This window comes from Sebastes fasciatus, chromosome 19 (assembly GCF_043250625.1).
Source record: "Sebastes fasciatus isolate fSebFas1 chromosome 19, fSebFas1.pri, whole genome shotgun sequence".
In the NCBI taxonomy this organism is placed as follows: domain Eukaryota; kingdom Metazoa; phylum Chordata; class Actinopteri; order Perciformes; family Sebastidae; genus Sebastes; species Sebastes fasciatus.
The window spans coordinates 14,669,180-14,684,261 of record NC_133813.1 but is presented as its reverse complement, the minus strand read 5'-3'; the positions used below and the strand labels follow the sequence as shown (position 1 = coordinate 14,684,261).

Genomic DNA, 15,082 nt, shown 5'->3' with positions numbered 1-15,082 from the left:
ATATACAAACCCCCACAAGTCTTGTGCTGTAAATCACAATTATATAATGCTGAACTGAGTCTGTGTCCTCTCATGGCTGCCTGGTGTGGAACTGGCCCCGGTCCCACCATTTAATAGCTTCATACTTTGCACTGAACCCACGACCTTCCCTTTCATCCTAGCTTAACCCGTCTTTTCAGGCCCATTAGCCAACAGTGCTAAAGTAGTTGCCCTTCAGCAACACTGTATGCTTGCCTGAGCTGATTAATAGTTACAGTGTGGATATACTAATCCTCTCAGAATGGCCTGCTGTATATCCCCTGATAAATGAATTTACTAAAATTACATTGATATGCATCAATCAGATACGACAGAGATAATGCATTTACTGTATGTTCCGGTAAATATAACAACATGCCTCGTGTCCTTGTGCTGCACAGATTCACTCAAGAAAAAACTCATTGCCTTACCGTCTCCAGAGAGAGAAATCACAACTGTAAACCTGAAGAAAGATGTGAAATATGGCCTGGGTAAGAAATAGCATCTCAATTTCACACCGTCTCCGCTGCCCCTCCTCAGCTGTCAGAGTTGACAAGTATTCCCCAGATGTTTTGTGTTTGAATGTGTGTATAGTATTTATGTGTTTACATCTGTTTGTGCTTGTGTGTTCTCTAGGGTTCCAGGTTGTTGGAGGGGAGAACTCTGGTCGTATGGACCTCGGCACCATCATTAGCTCCATCACTCCTGGGGGTCCTGCTGATGTCAACGGCTGCCTCAAACCTGGTAGGCCAATGTTTTGCTACACTCTTCCTCCTATATGGGTAGATTATGATGTGTTTTGTTTTTTTTAGGGCTGTCAAAGTTTACGCGATAATAATGCAAATTTGTTTTGACGCCATCAATTTCTTTAACGCATTAACGCAACTTGTGATTTTTAGGTTGTAGCGGGCTCAGTTTTTAAAGTTAGAGTGAAGATACTGGTATCATATGAAACTAGAAAATCTAAAGAATCCATTGGCAACCGTGTCATACTAGCTTGTTACGAAGGAGGCGAAATAACGCTCCAAGCTTATATTAAATTTTGGGGAGGAAAAACTGGCATGGACATTTTCAAAGGGATCCCTTGACCTCTGACCTCCAGATATGTGAATGAAAATGGGTTCTATGGGTACCCACGAGTCTCCCCTTTACAGACATGCACACTTTATGATAATCACATGCAGTTTGGGGCAAGTCATAGTCAAGTCAGCACACTGACACACTGACAGCTGTTGTTGCCTGTTGGGCTTGAGTTTGCCATGTTATGATTTGAGCATATTTTTTATGCTAAATGCAGTACCTGTGAGGGTTTCTGGACAATATGTGTCATTGTTTTGTGTTGTTAATTGATTTCCAATTAATAAAAACATACATACATTTGCATAAAGCAGCATATTTGCCCACTCCCATGTTGACAACAGTATTAAATACTTGACAAATCTCCCTTTAAGGTACATTTTGAACAGATAAAATTATAATTTGCAATTAATCACGATTAACTATGCATTATCATGCTATTTAATTTCGATTAAATATTTGAATCGATTGACAGCCCTAGTTTTTTTGTTGTCTTAGTAGTGCTAGCATGTGAGTAACAGTTGTAATGTTGATGCAGGTGACCGTCTGATCTCGGTGAATGATGTGAACCTAGAAGGGCTCTCTCATGCCACTACAATTGACATCCTCCAAAATGCTCCTGATGATGTTACTCTGGTGGTGTTACAGCCCAAAGAGAGGCTCTACAAAGGTAAAATGATTTTTTTATTCCTTGTCATCATGTATATAGTGCATTACTAGTGTTTTGTCTTCCGTCCAGACTTGCAGACTAATATCACTGTTCATCTTCCTTGTTGTGACAGAATCTTCTTCGGGCTACGTTCCCTACCCAGCCAAGTCTGCATTGAAAGCACTTAACTCTGGCCAGAGACGAGAAATAGACTTTGATACCTCGTCAGAGGAGCAGGTGGGAAAAGAAAGCCCCAGCCCTCCTCTCCACAAGGCTGTAACACCGACATCCTCCTCCTCCCCAGTCCACCAGCCCACCAGCTTCAGTTCTCAGGACTCCAGGACGAGCAGTGTTGCTAAAACAAGCCCACCCCGTGCTAATGGAGTTCAGCAGTGCCTAGAAAGAGCTACAGCTGCTGCAGCCGCTGCCCAACATCCTAGACCAGAACCTAAAGTGGGTTTGGATCCTGCGCCACCGGCTCTGCCACCCAAAACTAGAAAAGTTAAATTGACAGAAGCTCCCAAAGTTTCCGAGCACTCCGACTGGGGGGATTCAGACATGGATGAGGAGACTTATTCCAGTAGTCAAGAGAAACTCAAAGTCAAAAAGGTGCGGCCTATACGGTTATGAATTCATTGGTTTTATACATCATCCTACAGAGTAGTTGAGTCTACTCAAGAGATATATGAATCAAAAGGGTTTTTCTTTTCTTTTTTTATCCTGGTGGAGCAAATATAAATCAACTTTTTGGATAAGAAAGGTTCTTCCAGAAACGAGCATTACACATTACCTTTAGGATGCTTGGCACAACTAACTGCCTGTTGTATATAACCTTTGCCTATCATTACATGTCACGGTGTCAATGCAAGGCAGTTTGTTACCTGTACACTGCATGTCATTTCTTGAATGTCTGCTCATTTTCTTCTCAGCGTTACCTATTTCAGCTTCCTCTCTCTCTCTCTCTCTCTCTCCCTTGATCCCCTTTTTCCTTCTGCATGTTCCAGCTTGTGATAATTCAACTTAATACCCTGTTCTCTGTTTGCAGGAGTACATCATGGAAAATTTTAATGGTAATGCCCCAGGTGTCAATAGTCTCTGTCCAGGAGATCTATTTGACGTTGAGCTGTCTAAAAAAGACAGCAGCCTGGGCATAAGTGTCACGGTACTGTTCGGCAAGGTTTTCATCCTCTCTTTGTTTTGCCCCCTTTCCCCTTCTCATCTCGTCACTGTTGTCTGTGTCGGTGTTTACGTGTTGCTTGGTTGGGTTTTTTTCTTCGTAAAGCTGTATGTTGTAAGATCTGGAGGCTCTTGTGGGAATATTGTCCAGCTATTTCTTTTTGCATGCCATTTAGTTTTTTAGTCAATAAGGATTTTGTTTTTTAATAAAGTCCCACAGTTTCTTCACAGTAAGGACCATACACAGTTTAAACAGCTCTGGATAGTGAGCGTTCTTATGCTGCTGCTGCTCCTTATTGATTGACGATAACACTCAACAATAAATCACTTTGTGTCATCAGACCAGAGTTGCTGTCAAATATTAGTGTTTTAGAATAATAACTGATAGTGTATTGAAACAACCATGAAATTCACCTTAACAATAAACCCATCATAATAACCAAATGGACAATGAATAGAACTTCACATTGTCTCTGATTATTAGGATTTAACCTCAGTAATTTTGTCAATAACATCACAGTGGAGGATTTATTTTTCATTTGCAAATAATTCATAATAGTGATATGATAAAAGCTTTGCCAAACTGGCATTAAAAATATTTCAAAAAACCAAAGTATAATTTAAATATGAAGGACATTATTGCGACATAGCCATATTGTTTTTTTATGGTTCGTGACATTTGAGGCTGTGCTTCGCTGTGACATTTTATCAAAGTTGAACTGTTGAAGAATGAAGAAATAATCTGCTTTCAAAATAAATAAATAAAATTGGCTATATTTTGAGCTTTTAAGTCGCTTTTATTTAACACGTGAATGATACAAGTTCGTCCAGCGACACAGACTCTACTCTACCTAAATCTGAGCCACTTATCGTGTGCTGCTGTTCACACGGGTATCAACAAAACCCTGATCTATGGTAAGCTATTTGTTAGTAAACTACAATATTAACTTCATGTTGTTGTTTTTTTGCAGTAAAGACAAAGCATTTATCATTTTAGCAATTACACTTGAAATGAAAAAAAATCCTCCACACCTGCCATCAACCCCCCATAGAAAATACATAATGAACTATTTTCTCTTTGGCTGATTAGACTAAGAGGTGTGTTCCTTTTTTAGGGAGGAGTTAACACGACTGTTCGACATGGAGGCATCTACGTCAAAGCCATCATACCAAAAGGAGCTGCTGAGCTCGACGGAAGGTTACAGAAAGGTGACGGCCTAGACAGAGATATTACAAATAATGACGCAGAATAGAAAGACTTGTTAGAGCAAACAAGAGGGTTTGTTTTCATCTATTTAGACTCTTTTTGTGTCTGTCCTGTGCTCAGGTGATCGTGTGGTGGCTGTCAATGGAAAAAGTCTGGAGGGAGCCACTCATCAGCAGGCAGTAGAGGCTCTCCGGGACACCGGGCAGGTGAGGGATGACATTTCCCACGAGCACCTTGCTGACAAGCTGTTTAGTTGCTGCCCAGCTGGCCACAAAATATCTAACTTGTGATTATTTTGACTGATATTGGAATTCCAATATGATTTGCGGTATTAGAGGGAATGATAATTTTCACATCATTATTCTCATTATGGTGTGATTTGTGTTGGGATCTTTACCAAACAAAAATGCTTTCTTAAAGGTCCCATATTGTAAAAAAGTGAGGTTTTCATGTATTTTATATTATAAAGCAGGTTTAAGTGCTGTATAAATACTGCGAATGTATCAAAACGCTCAATCCATGGAGAAATACACACAGCCCGTATTCAGAAACTGAGCCTTTGAAACAAGCCGTCAAGATTTCTGTCCATTAGTGATGTCACAAATCCGCAATATATATAGACAATACCATTTCACGGTTTTAAACGTAAACATTCTATATGTTTATTTCCGGTTGCAGTGTATGTGAATGATATCAGCTGACAGGAAGTAAACGTGAACCCAGGCTGTTGCCTAGCAATGCAATTCCTTTTCGGTTTCTGTTGAAATGCGCTAAAACGAAGCGTTTCAGAGAGAGGGTAAATACAGGTATATTCAGAAAATAAAGTTTTAACATTAAGCATGTAAACATGTTCTAGTTGAAACAAAATACAAGTATGGGCCCCTTTAAGAATATGATGTGTAGACCTGGACATCTCTGCTGCACGACAATATCTAATTTAAAATGGTATTTTGACACACATTTTGTCTCTAACAATTATTGCGCCTCCTGCGATTTAAAAATTGCATTCGGCCATATTGCGATTTTGATAACATTTTGAATGATTGTGCAGTCCTACTAACACCAAGTACATAATTTTCTCCCTTCAGACGGTGCAATTGTTGCTGGAGAAGGGTCATCCACCCGCAGACAGTGTCCATGCTCCCGTCACGCCTCAGGTCACTCGACTAATTGCTGGCAGCGACCAGCGAGACCAGACCAAGAATAGAGAGCAGCCACTTGAGGTCAAAGAAAAACCAGAGTACAGCTTCATTACACAAGGTGAGGTGAAAACAAGCAGCGCAATTATAAATGTTTGGGTTTGTTAGGTAACCAAAACTTAAAGGTAACATTTTAGTACACCCTAATGTGTCAGTAAATCTACTCAGTAGGCTGGGCACCTGTTTTCAGATCAGTGTGTTTTTTTATTTTGGTTTTTGGTTGGTTTTCCCCTATACCCTAAGCCCAGCCTGTCCTGTATACATTTTAAGGAGTCCACAAGGTTGGTAATGAAAGTAAGCAGGAGCACAATGATCATTTAGCTCATATATTCTTTAACGTTGTTACGCTTTGGTCTCTCTAAACAAAGTAGCTTGTCTTTTTTGGTAATCTCATTTAAAAGAATGTGTGTTCAACCCATTAGCTGCACACTGCTGCCTATTTAAAAATCAGTAGCTGGTTTGGACGTAGAAGACCATTATATTGCTTTCTTAGAATTCAATGTGCTGTGTTATCTCGATCTATTCCTGAATTAGTATTATGGTGTTAACCACAAACAGTGTTTCCTTGCTGATTAGTAACATAAAGTGGTAATTAGGTACCATTAAGATTGTAATTTTGGAAGATACCCACTTGATTTGTGTAACTTTGACTGCTGAATCCTCATGTTAACTTCAGCTGAACTTCAGAATGCATTTTAGCTCATCACTTCCCATTACTTGCATTGGAGTTGCTTCAAGAACGGATCGCTTTTTGGGCCGGTTTGGACAGGAGGAACAATTTTAACCACCAATAATGCTTTCGATGTACATATGAGCATCTGAGCATTGTATTAAGATAGAAAAATGTGAACCTGTCCTTTAATATGGTGGCAAATAGTGGAACTTTGTCAATATGTTTTAGAGGTATTTTTGAGTTCTTCAGAAGACGATACTATTTGTTTTCCCTATTTTGGTGTCAAAATTTAGCTTGAGCTCAAAGGTGCTATGGAGCAGCCTTTTCCTAATAGTTACATATGATTGTACTATTTGTAATTGTAAATCCACTAGGGCTGTCCTCGACCAATGAAATTCTTAGTCGACTAACACTCGATTAGTTGATTTAATCGACAGATCTGTAAAACTGAGTTTCTCCACAAAGAATCACACAAAAGCACCACTTTAAATCTTGTGTTTACCAGAGATGTGCTCAATAGTTTTTTGGAAATAAGTCATTCAGCTTGACTAAAGCTGCCTTCACACCAGATCAGGCATTGTAGCGATTCGCCGCAGGGTTGTGCAGCAGTGTGGGAAAATCACTTGGCTGGGTTGTACAGCTCTGGATCGCCAGTTACGTGATTGACCACCGCAGCGTGACATTGGGTTAAGTTGATTCTGTTTCGACTTTTCCACCGCAGACTGCTTCGTTTTCCTTCGTCACTGATCAAATGACCGATTAGTTGACTAAGAGGGGGCAGCCCTAAAATCCACCATAAGTGTGTATTTCATCTCAAATGACTTTGTCTCTCCGACATCTATACACTCTTATCCTGTGTAGGGTCAGAAGGGCTATGATGGCCAAGAGACAGGCTTCACCCTGGACACTGAAGAGAAATAAAAGAATGTGTGTACTTGCATATCTTTGCCCCACAGATAATGTGTTTGAGGTCTGCCTGCTGAAGAACACATCAGGGCTGGGCTTCAGTTTCAGTCGAGAGGAGAACATCCCTGACGAGCCCGCCGGCTCCAGCTTGGTGCGGGTTAAAAAGCTGTTTCCAGGCCAACCAGCTGCAGAGAGCGGTCGCATCAACGTGGGCGACGTCATAATGCGGGTCAATCAGACCCCTCTCAAAGGGCTCTCGCAACATGTAAGTAGGATATCTCTACACATTCATATAAATCAGGGGTGTCAAACGTGCGGCTCGAGAGCCAGAACCTCCCAGCAAAAGGTCGTAGCCGAGAGCAGCGAGACATCTCAGGCTGTTCATCTGTTTAGTAAATGGATTGTCATTAATTGTGGACGTTTTCAGAACGTACTTGTACTTCTTTAAACTAAAAGAAAAGGAAACATTGGAGGTGTTGTTATCATGCAATGGTTTTCCTGGTCTGGCCCACTTGAGATCAAATTAGGCTGTATGTGGCCCATGAACTAAAATGAGTTTGACACCCCTGATATAATCGGTAATCAAGTTGGACAAGAATGTTTTTTCATACCACAATTTATTTGAATCGGTCTGTCCTCCCATTCCTTCACATAGGAGGTGATATCGGCCTTGCGAGGAACAGGACAGGAGGTGACTTTGCTCCTCTGTAGACCTGAATATGGAGTTCTACCTGAAATGGACAATTCAGCTTTGGTGAGTCAGTAAATGAAGCTGTCCCTAACTACTGTGAGGACATTTCAAGCACCAGTAATTGCTGGAAACTTAATTTAAACTGATTCCTTCCCAGACGCCCATGCCATCCCCCCGAAAGGAGCTGGTGACCAAGGCGAGTGAGTCCAGCCTGAGCTTCGGCAGGGCGACCTCCCCGGATTCACAAGGCAAGAGGAGTCTGGGCAGCGTGGAGGACGTCCTGGAGAGGCTGCTGCACAAAACCCCCGGCCGACACAACAGCTACAGCGACAGCACTGACGGGGATGAGGAGGTGGAAGAAGCCTTCAGCCCGAGCCCTGTGGAGCACAGCAGGCAGACGTGGGAGCGGAGTGTCTACAACAACCCCAGCAGCAACCTGGGACTGGGACGCTACGACAGCACCGGTCAGCTGGACGACACCATCAACTCAGCCTTCTACTCCCCAAACCTCTCGATGACAAGATCGGACCTCAGCAAGAGGTACCTGATCAATCTTAAGTCATCTGCATTAATTATATTCTCTGATATCTCATATATATAATTGTGTCTTTGTGGTTGTTTGGGCAGGTGTCCTCCATCCCCCGTGACAGCTGATCTGGACTCATCCCCCCTGCATATGGTGTCCTCCCACACGGCCCCAAGCCCAGATCCCCTGCCTCCTCCGCTGCCTCTGCCCTTAAACCTCACCGTGTCCGGCAATGGACAGGACATGGAGGAATTTGTCCCGGTAAGGACCGAGGAAAGGAAAATGTGGATCTAAATGTTAAAAATGTATTCAGACTAGGGGAATTTCTCTAACTGAGGTTTATCTCTGTTGTTAGGAAGTAGAGCTAAAGGTCTCTTTGGTGAAGTCAGAAAAAGGCAGCCTGGGCTTCACCCTCACCAAAGGTAATGATCATGGATGTTACATCCATGACATCGTCCAAGATCCAGCCAAAGGAGATGGAAGCCTCAGGCCCGGGGACCGGATGATTATGGTATGAATTCAACCCTAATCCCTTACTCTGGTCACAGCCTACAGTATGTTTCAGTCTATATTGTTGTATGAGTTGTTGTGTTTTCGTTACCTTAGAATGAGCCGTTTATATTTGAATCATTTATTTTCTATCTCCAGGTGAACAATACAGATGTGAGCAATATGGGCCACACCGAGGTGGTCAATCTTGTGCGTGCGGCCCCCCGTGTGGTTGACTTGGTGGTCGGGAGGGTCCTGGAGGCTCCCAAGCCCCCCATAGAAGCCCACCTGCTGCCTGACATTGACTTCAAGGGCAGCCAAGAAGCACTGGGTAAGAAACAGCCGTCACACATCTGGAATTCAGACACTATATGTGCACTGCTCATAGGTCTTGTAAGCGGTTCACAGATGTTGCATCAAAAAGACGTACTTCAATATCGTTTTTACTCCTTGTTCTATCACCAGGTTTGGTACTGGATGGTGGCAGTGACAGTGTATACGATGTCTTGTTTGTGAAAGACATCGAGCCCGGTTCAATGGCCTTTGAGGAGGGCAGCCTGAGACCACTTGATCTAATCCACTACATCAACGGTGCTCCCACGCAGGACTTGACTCTCAATGAGAGCACCAGACTGTTGCAGCTGTCCCTCGACGACCTCACACTCAAGGCCACAAGGTAGTCTAGCGAAGAATGACATATGTGGCCTGTATGGAATTTTTCCTGCTGAGTCAGTATTGGGTTATTGATCTGGATGGCATTACAAAAGGTTATTTTTAGCTCAAGATACTGTAAGTGGTATAATTTCAATACCTTTGTTTTCCTCAAAGGGATGGGAAGCCCGTTTCTCCCGGGCAGAAAAGTGTCTCTTTTCTTAACAACAACGTTAGCTCCAAGGTTTCATCCAGCATGAACGGTATGTTTCAGATCTTAAAGGTGTCACCTGTAATTTAAAATGTTGATAGTGTTGATTATATAGCATGTAACTGCAACATTATTTTCTGTTTAAGGGTTTCTTAAAGGAGAAGATCCAAGAGATGCAGAGTGTCTTGCAGCACTTTGTCCTCTAGAGGTAAGTTAAAAAATACATTTTTATTTTCTTATTCTATATTCCATGTTGTGCTTTGTATCTGCATTAGGAGACTAATATCACAATAATATTGTTATCGCTGTTATCAAAAGTTTGACTGTTGCCATCGAGCTTATGTCTGATAGCATCCATGACTTCATTGGCTTTGCCTTAATAGCAATTTTGCTACCAGACTAAAGTTTTGAATCACGGTTTAAAGTGTGATTACGCTTTTATTTGTTGACTATGCAGGAGGAAATCATACATCTGGATCTGGAGAAGCTGCTGTCCGGAGGTCTGGGTTTCTCTGTGATTGGAGGGGAAAGGGGGATCTTTGTCAAGTCCATCACAGCGGGAGGAATAGCAGAGTCCTCGGGAAAACTGCAAGTGGGAGACAGGCTGCTGAAAGTGAGTCAGAATTAATAAATGTTCTTTTGTTGAACAAGATTTAATGCATAAAAGAAGGAAGGTCCAAGGCACTCTTCTAGGAAAAAATTCAAAAGCCTTTAATTTGATGGCTATTTCATTGTGAAATGCTAACAGCAAACAGTCTTCACATCCTGAAAAGGGCTGTTATTCATTTACTGCTCAAATTTCTGCCCAATGCGATTAGCAGCTGACCTCTACCCACACTATGAACGTAAAGCAAGCAAAATAATCTGCTAAACATTTTTTCTGTACGGTTGCATGCTTTGTTTTTGTGCCCCATGTGTATTAAATACTGTGATTTTTCTGTCTGTCTTTTTCTTGCAGGTGAATGAAGAACTAATGACAGGTGTGTCCCACACCAAAGCTGTCACCACCATCCGTAAAGCTAAAGGCCTGGTACATCTTGTAGTGTCCAGACCGCCAGACCAGAACCCAAACACATACCTGGCCTACCTGCCCATCAACTCGGACAATTGCAATGGAAACACAGGTACAATCAGAGACACAAAACGTGGGATTTCTATGTGTTTTAAATACGTTTTGTCAGATAGTTGCTCGATCCTATTTTAATCATTTACGAAGATGGAATACTACTCTATTTAAGATAAAATTGTGACTAGTATTAGTAATAATTTTAAATTTTTCTCTCTGCATATAACCCACTCTCCTTCATGTTGCTTTCAGATTTGAGTGAGGACAGTGGAGCGAAGACGAAGCTGTTTAGTCTCCATGATGAGCTGAAATCTGGCAGCTGCCCTCCCATACCACCAATAGGTAATAACATAGAGGCTAGAAAATGTACTGAAAATCTCCGTAGAAAATTAATGAACTTGTAAATCAAATAATACAATTGTTAACGTCACAAACTGGACTACATTACCATGTTTCACAGACTATGGAGATGATCCACTGGAACACAAAAGAGAGACGGAGAACAGCGCAGAGCTCTCAGAGGACACCGACTGCGATGGCTCTTCTTTACCTGAAGACTCCCCTGAGGTACAACTCAAATCCATCAGTCCTGATGAAACATTGAAACTAAATGCAGGTTAAGTCTGATATATATATTTTTATTCTTTCACAATAGAGTTCCCGAAAAGTGGAATGGCAAGAGGAGAATGTTGACGATCCAAGGAATGAAAAGTAAGATTTTGCTTTTTCGGATATACACTGGTCACAATTAGGACTGTGAATATATTCATGAATATCTCACTGCTCATGTCTTCGATTCAACAGCTATCTGCAAATGAGTGCTGGACAGCCAGAGGAGGATGAAATCACATGGGGAAGTGATGAACTGCCGATTGAAAACATGAACTCCAAATCAAGAGATGGTAAGAGCGACTTTTTGAGACTCTAAAATGTTAATTATTCAAGACAAGTTAAAATGACATGTGATCGGGGAAGAAGTTCTGCTTGCAACGTTGTAGAGAACCGCAATATGGCTGCTTGCACCCGCCAAGTGTGAAGTTGATTGGATGAACTCGAGATACGCGAAGGGCAGTCACACATGCATACAAAGACAGACAGACAGAGAATACTTGCATCATATTTACACATGTCCACCAAATGTGGTCGCACTAGCACATAGCGTTCAGTAGATATGACCTTTTTTGCACATCAAAAATCCCAAAAAGTAGCTTTTTCTGACTTGATCCAGAGATGATCTGTACCCGATTTGGTGACGACTGCTCAAAATTTGTAGCAAAAAAAATCTGATTTGTACAACATTTAAAAAAAAAGTAGTCTAGACGTAAATTGGCGTGGCTCAAATGGATCGATTAGTCTGGACCCAAAACATCCAGGGATCTTTTTTTGTATCTGAGAGTTACAGTTCAAAAGTTGCAGACCAAAATGTAAAGGTAATTGTTTTAGTGCCACCATCTGGCCAAGTTGCACCACATTCGACACTACACTCCCTAGAGATATGTGAATAACAAACAGAGGGACGTACGGTGATAATAGGGTCTATAATAGAGAGGAAGTAATAGGTCACGGAAATGTTATCCCATACAGGCCAGTCTGTCTTTTCCTAGTGTCAGTGTTTATAGGGTTGGATGTGGTAATGTATTCGGTATGTGTTAAATTTCAGATTTCTCTTAACTGACAAGTTTTTGGGCCATTACTTTTGTAATTTTTAATTAGGTTTGCAATTCTGCTTTAACTGTTTTGTTCCTTCATTCTGTCCCCCCACCCAACCCCAGATGGGCCAATCATCACAGAGGATGAGCTGACCTCTTTGCCCCTCGTCAAAGTGGTCCCTGACGGCCAGTACACCGGGCCAAAGCTCAACACTGTGGTTCGCATGATGAGGGGGCTTCTGGAGCAGAAAGTCCCGCTGCAGGAGTTCGAAGTAAGAATCTAATTTGAATTTCAATGCATGTGAATTAATTACAATTCATTAGATTTTTTTATGAACATCTGTTTTCCTTCCTGGCAGAACCTTCAGAATCTCCAGCCGCTGGACGACTGCTTGATAGGTCAGACGAAGGAGAACAAGAGGAAGAACCGCTACAAGAACATTGTTCCCTGTAAGAAAAGTCACAAATGTGTTATTCGTACAGTATATCATAAACTTTTTCAATACATTTGGTTGCTTAAAATGTTGGACATAATTTCAAATAGGATTTTTATGTGCGTATCTCTTCTAGTTGACACAACTCGAGTTATGCTGGGCGAAGACGGAGGCTACATCAATGCCAACTTCATCAAGATGTCAGTGAAGGATGAGAGCTATATGTACATCGCATGTCAGGGTCCCTTACCCACCACTCTGGGGGACTTTTGGCAAATGGTCTGGGAGCAGAAGTCCAATGTGATCGCTATGATGACACAGGAAGTAGAGGGAGGGAAAGTGAAATGTCAGCGGTACTGGCCAGACACGCCGAGGACAGCGGAGATGGTGGACGACAGGTTACAGATCACGCTGATCAAAGACCAATATCTCGACAACTTTGTCATCCGACTCATTGAGGTCAAAGATGTCCAGGTTAGTTTATATGCAGATTCACATTTGTTTACACTCTTAATAGACACATTGACTTAAGATTTTCTCCCTCCTCAGACCAATGAAGCTCAGCGTGTAACTCATCTGAACTACACGGGATGGCCGGACCACGGAACGCCCTCACAACCCGAGCAGCTGCTCACGTTTATTTCCTACATGAGACACGTTCATCGATCGGGGCCCATAATCTCACACTGCAGCGCCGGCATCGGTCGGTCGGGAACCCTCATCTGTATAGACGTGGTTCTGGGTCTCATCAGTAAAGATGCTGATGTAAGTAGACCATCTTTACCTTGTTTATCTTTTATATTGTTTTTAAGGAAGCTTCTGTTTTTTATTTGTGTTTTTTTTTTTTTTATTCAGTATGATCACAATCTAATTCACATTTTTTTGTAGTTTGATATTTCAGATGTGGTAAGGAACATGAGACTTCAGAGACAGGGAATGATCCAGACAGAGGTGATTGTTAATGTTTGCTTTTAGTATCAAGTAGCTTAAAGGGATTGTTCAGGTATCTTGAAGTGGGGTTGTATGAGGTACTTATCCATAGTCAGTGTGTTACCTACAGTAGATGACGTCAGCACGCCCCCAGCTTGGAGAAACACACAGGAGTTATCGCACGGAAGCAAAGCAATGTACTTCTGTGGACGGGGCAGCAACAAAACGTATTTTAGCCACCTAAAAGAAAGGCAAAAATATAGAAATAGAAAATATTCTAAATATAGCGTACACTTAAACTGATACAGATTTTTATCGGTGGCTAAAATACATTTTGCTGCCGGCCTCGTCACCTACCGTAGGAAATACACCGACTATGGATAAGTACCTCATACAACCCTACTTCAAAACACCCAACCTATCCTTTTCACTCACTAACTGTTTTGATTCGACTCATTGGTTCATGTTTTCTCACACATTTTCCTTCCTTTTCTTTTTTTTTTAACAGGACCAATATATTTTCTGCTATCAAGTGATCCTGTATGTCCTCAGATGCCTTCAAGCAGAAGAAAACATCTCAGGATAGTAGCCATCACGTAGAGGCTGGTTGACTGTTTCAAAGAGCAAAACAAAAATGGAGGAGAAGTTGACACAGGCAGACATTGCCAAATTACACTACATGTTTTTAAAATGCCTTAAAATATTCAGTTCCTTGAGATCCTGAAATCCTTTAAAGAAGTCTATATTTTTATGTTTGCTTTTTTAGTTCTCTCTCTCTCTCTTTCTCTCTTTGGCTGCTACTCTCTTTCAATGCATTTATGAGAACTGCTGATTGTATTTCTTATTGTCACCTACAAGAGAACACTTTTTTTTTCGAGATTCTTGGATATTCTAAAATAATTATGAAAGTGATTAATAATTTCATATTTTATGTGGAACAAAATGGTACTTGTGTATTTTGAATCCTATTTTAATGCTGGAACATGCCTTGACAGAATACTATGTCAGTATTTGCTTTGTAAATCTATTATACATTATGCTCACTGCCTGAGGTAAATGATGAAATTAAAAGTGTACATATTCATCTCCTGAAAATTAAACTGGATACATTTTAAATGTCATGTGGAGGAAAATTTTATTTTAAAAAAGAATCAAATATTTTGTCTTTTGTCATTTTAGTGCATATTGCCTTTTAGCATATTTGAAAACCACAAACTTTGTCAGTCTTATTGTTACCGTTCACGCTGTGTAAAAAGGTTGGCATCACATTCTAAACTTAATTTATTGAAACATTAACCAAATACAGCTTTTCCAAGCTTGCTGACCAACAAAAGCACTGACATATTTGAGGAAGAGAAGCTACAGCTTGTGCACCTACATGAGGGTTGATGACTTGTAAATTACACAACATAAACACGACTACATTTACAACATAAGTTACTGCGCAGAAATGCAATAACGAAGCTTCTAATGTTGAATCTGTGCTGCGGCTGACAGACGTAAAAGTGATGATGATTTGATCGTCTATAC

General features: G+C 41.3%; 1 protein-coding gene across 5 annotated transcripts in view; it reads left to right on the top strand.

The window, feature by feature from the left end:
- Window positions 1–14,669, top strand: part of ptpn13 (protein tyrosine phosphatase non-receptor type 13) — a 55,737-nt gene extending 41,068 nt beyond the window's left edge. For 2 of the 5 annotated variants that reach the window (XM_074618122.1, XM_074618119.1), the window contains 29 exons: window positions 420–509; window positions 655–762; window positions 1,634–1,765; window positions 1,878–2,353; window positions 2,790–2,906; window positions 4,036–4,129; window positions 4,248–4,333; window positions 5,216–5,387; window positions 6,956–7,170; window positions 7,561–7,659; window positions 7,754–8,136; window positions 8,224–8,383; window positions 8,478–8,633; window positions 8,771–8,942; window positions 9,077–9,287; window positions 9,440–9,525; window positions 9,620–9,681; window positions 9,931–10,086; window positions 10,432–10,597; window positions 10,792–10,881; window positions 11,000–11,106; window positions 11,195–11,250; window positions 11,344–11,441; window positions 12,312–12,460; window positions 12,548–12,638; window positions 12,759–13,096; window positions 13,172–13,387; window positions 13,511–13,573; window positions 14,061–14,669. In XM_074618122.1, the coding sequence (XP_074474223.1) occupies window positions 420–509; window positions 655–762; window positions 1,634–1,765; window positions 1,878–2,353; window positions 2,790–2,906; window positions 4,036–4,129; window positions 4,248–4,333; window positions 5,216–5,387; window positions 6,956–7,170; window positions 7,561–7,659; window positions 7,754–8,136; window positions 8,224–8,383; window positions 8,478–8,633; window positions 8,771–8,942; window positions 9,077–9,287; window positions 9,440–9,525; window positions 9,620–9,681; window positions 9,931–10,086; window positions 10,432–10,597; window positions 10,792–10,881; window positions 11,000–11,106; window positions 11,195–11,250; window positions 11,344–11,441; window positions 12,312–12,460; window positions 12,548–12,638; window positions 12,759–13,096; window positions 13,172–13,387; window positions 13,511–13,573; window positions 14,061–14,138 (4,427 nt within the window). In that variant the 3' untranslated portion in view covers window positions 14,139–14,669. Of the gene's footprint in view, window positions 1–419; window positions 510–654; window positions 763–1,633; window positions 1,766–1,877; window positions 2,354–2,789; window positions 2,922–4,035; window positions 4,130–4,247; window positions 4,334–5,215; window positions 5,388–6,955; window positions 7,171–7,560; window positions 7,660–7,753; window positions 8,137–8,223; window positions 8,384–8,477; window positions 8,634–8,770; window positions 8,943–9,076; window positions 9,288–9,439; window positions 9,526–9,619; window positions 9,682–9,930; window positions 10,087–10,431; window positions 10,598–10,791; window positions 10,882–10,999; window positions 11,107–11,194; window positions 11,251–11,343; window positions 11,442–12,311; window positions 12,461–12,547; window positions 12,639–12,758; window positions 13,097–13,171; window positions 13,388–13,510; window positions 13,574–14,060 lie in introns of all 5 variants that reach the window. The other 3 variants (XM_074618120.1, XM_074618118.1, XM_074618121.1) reach the window with 2 other exon arrangements.
- Window positions 14,670–15,082: the final 413 nt, after the last annotated feature.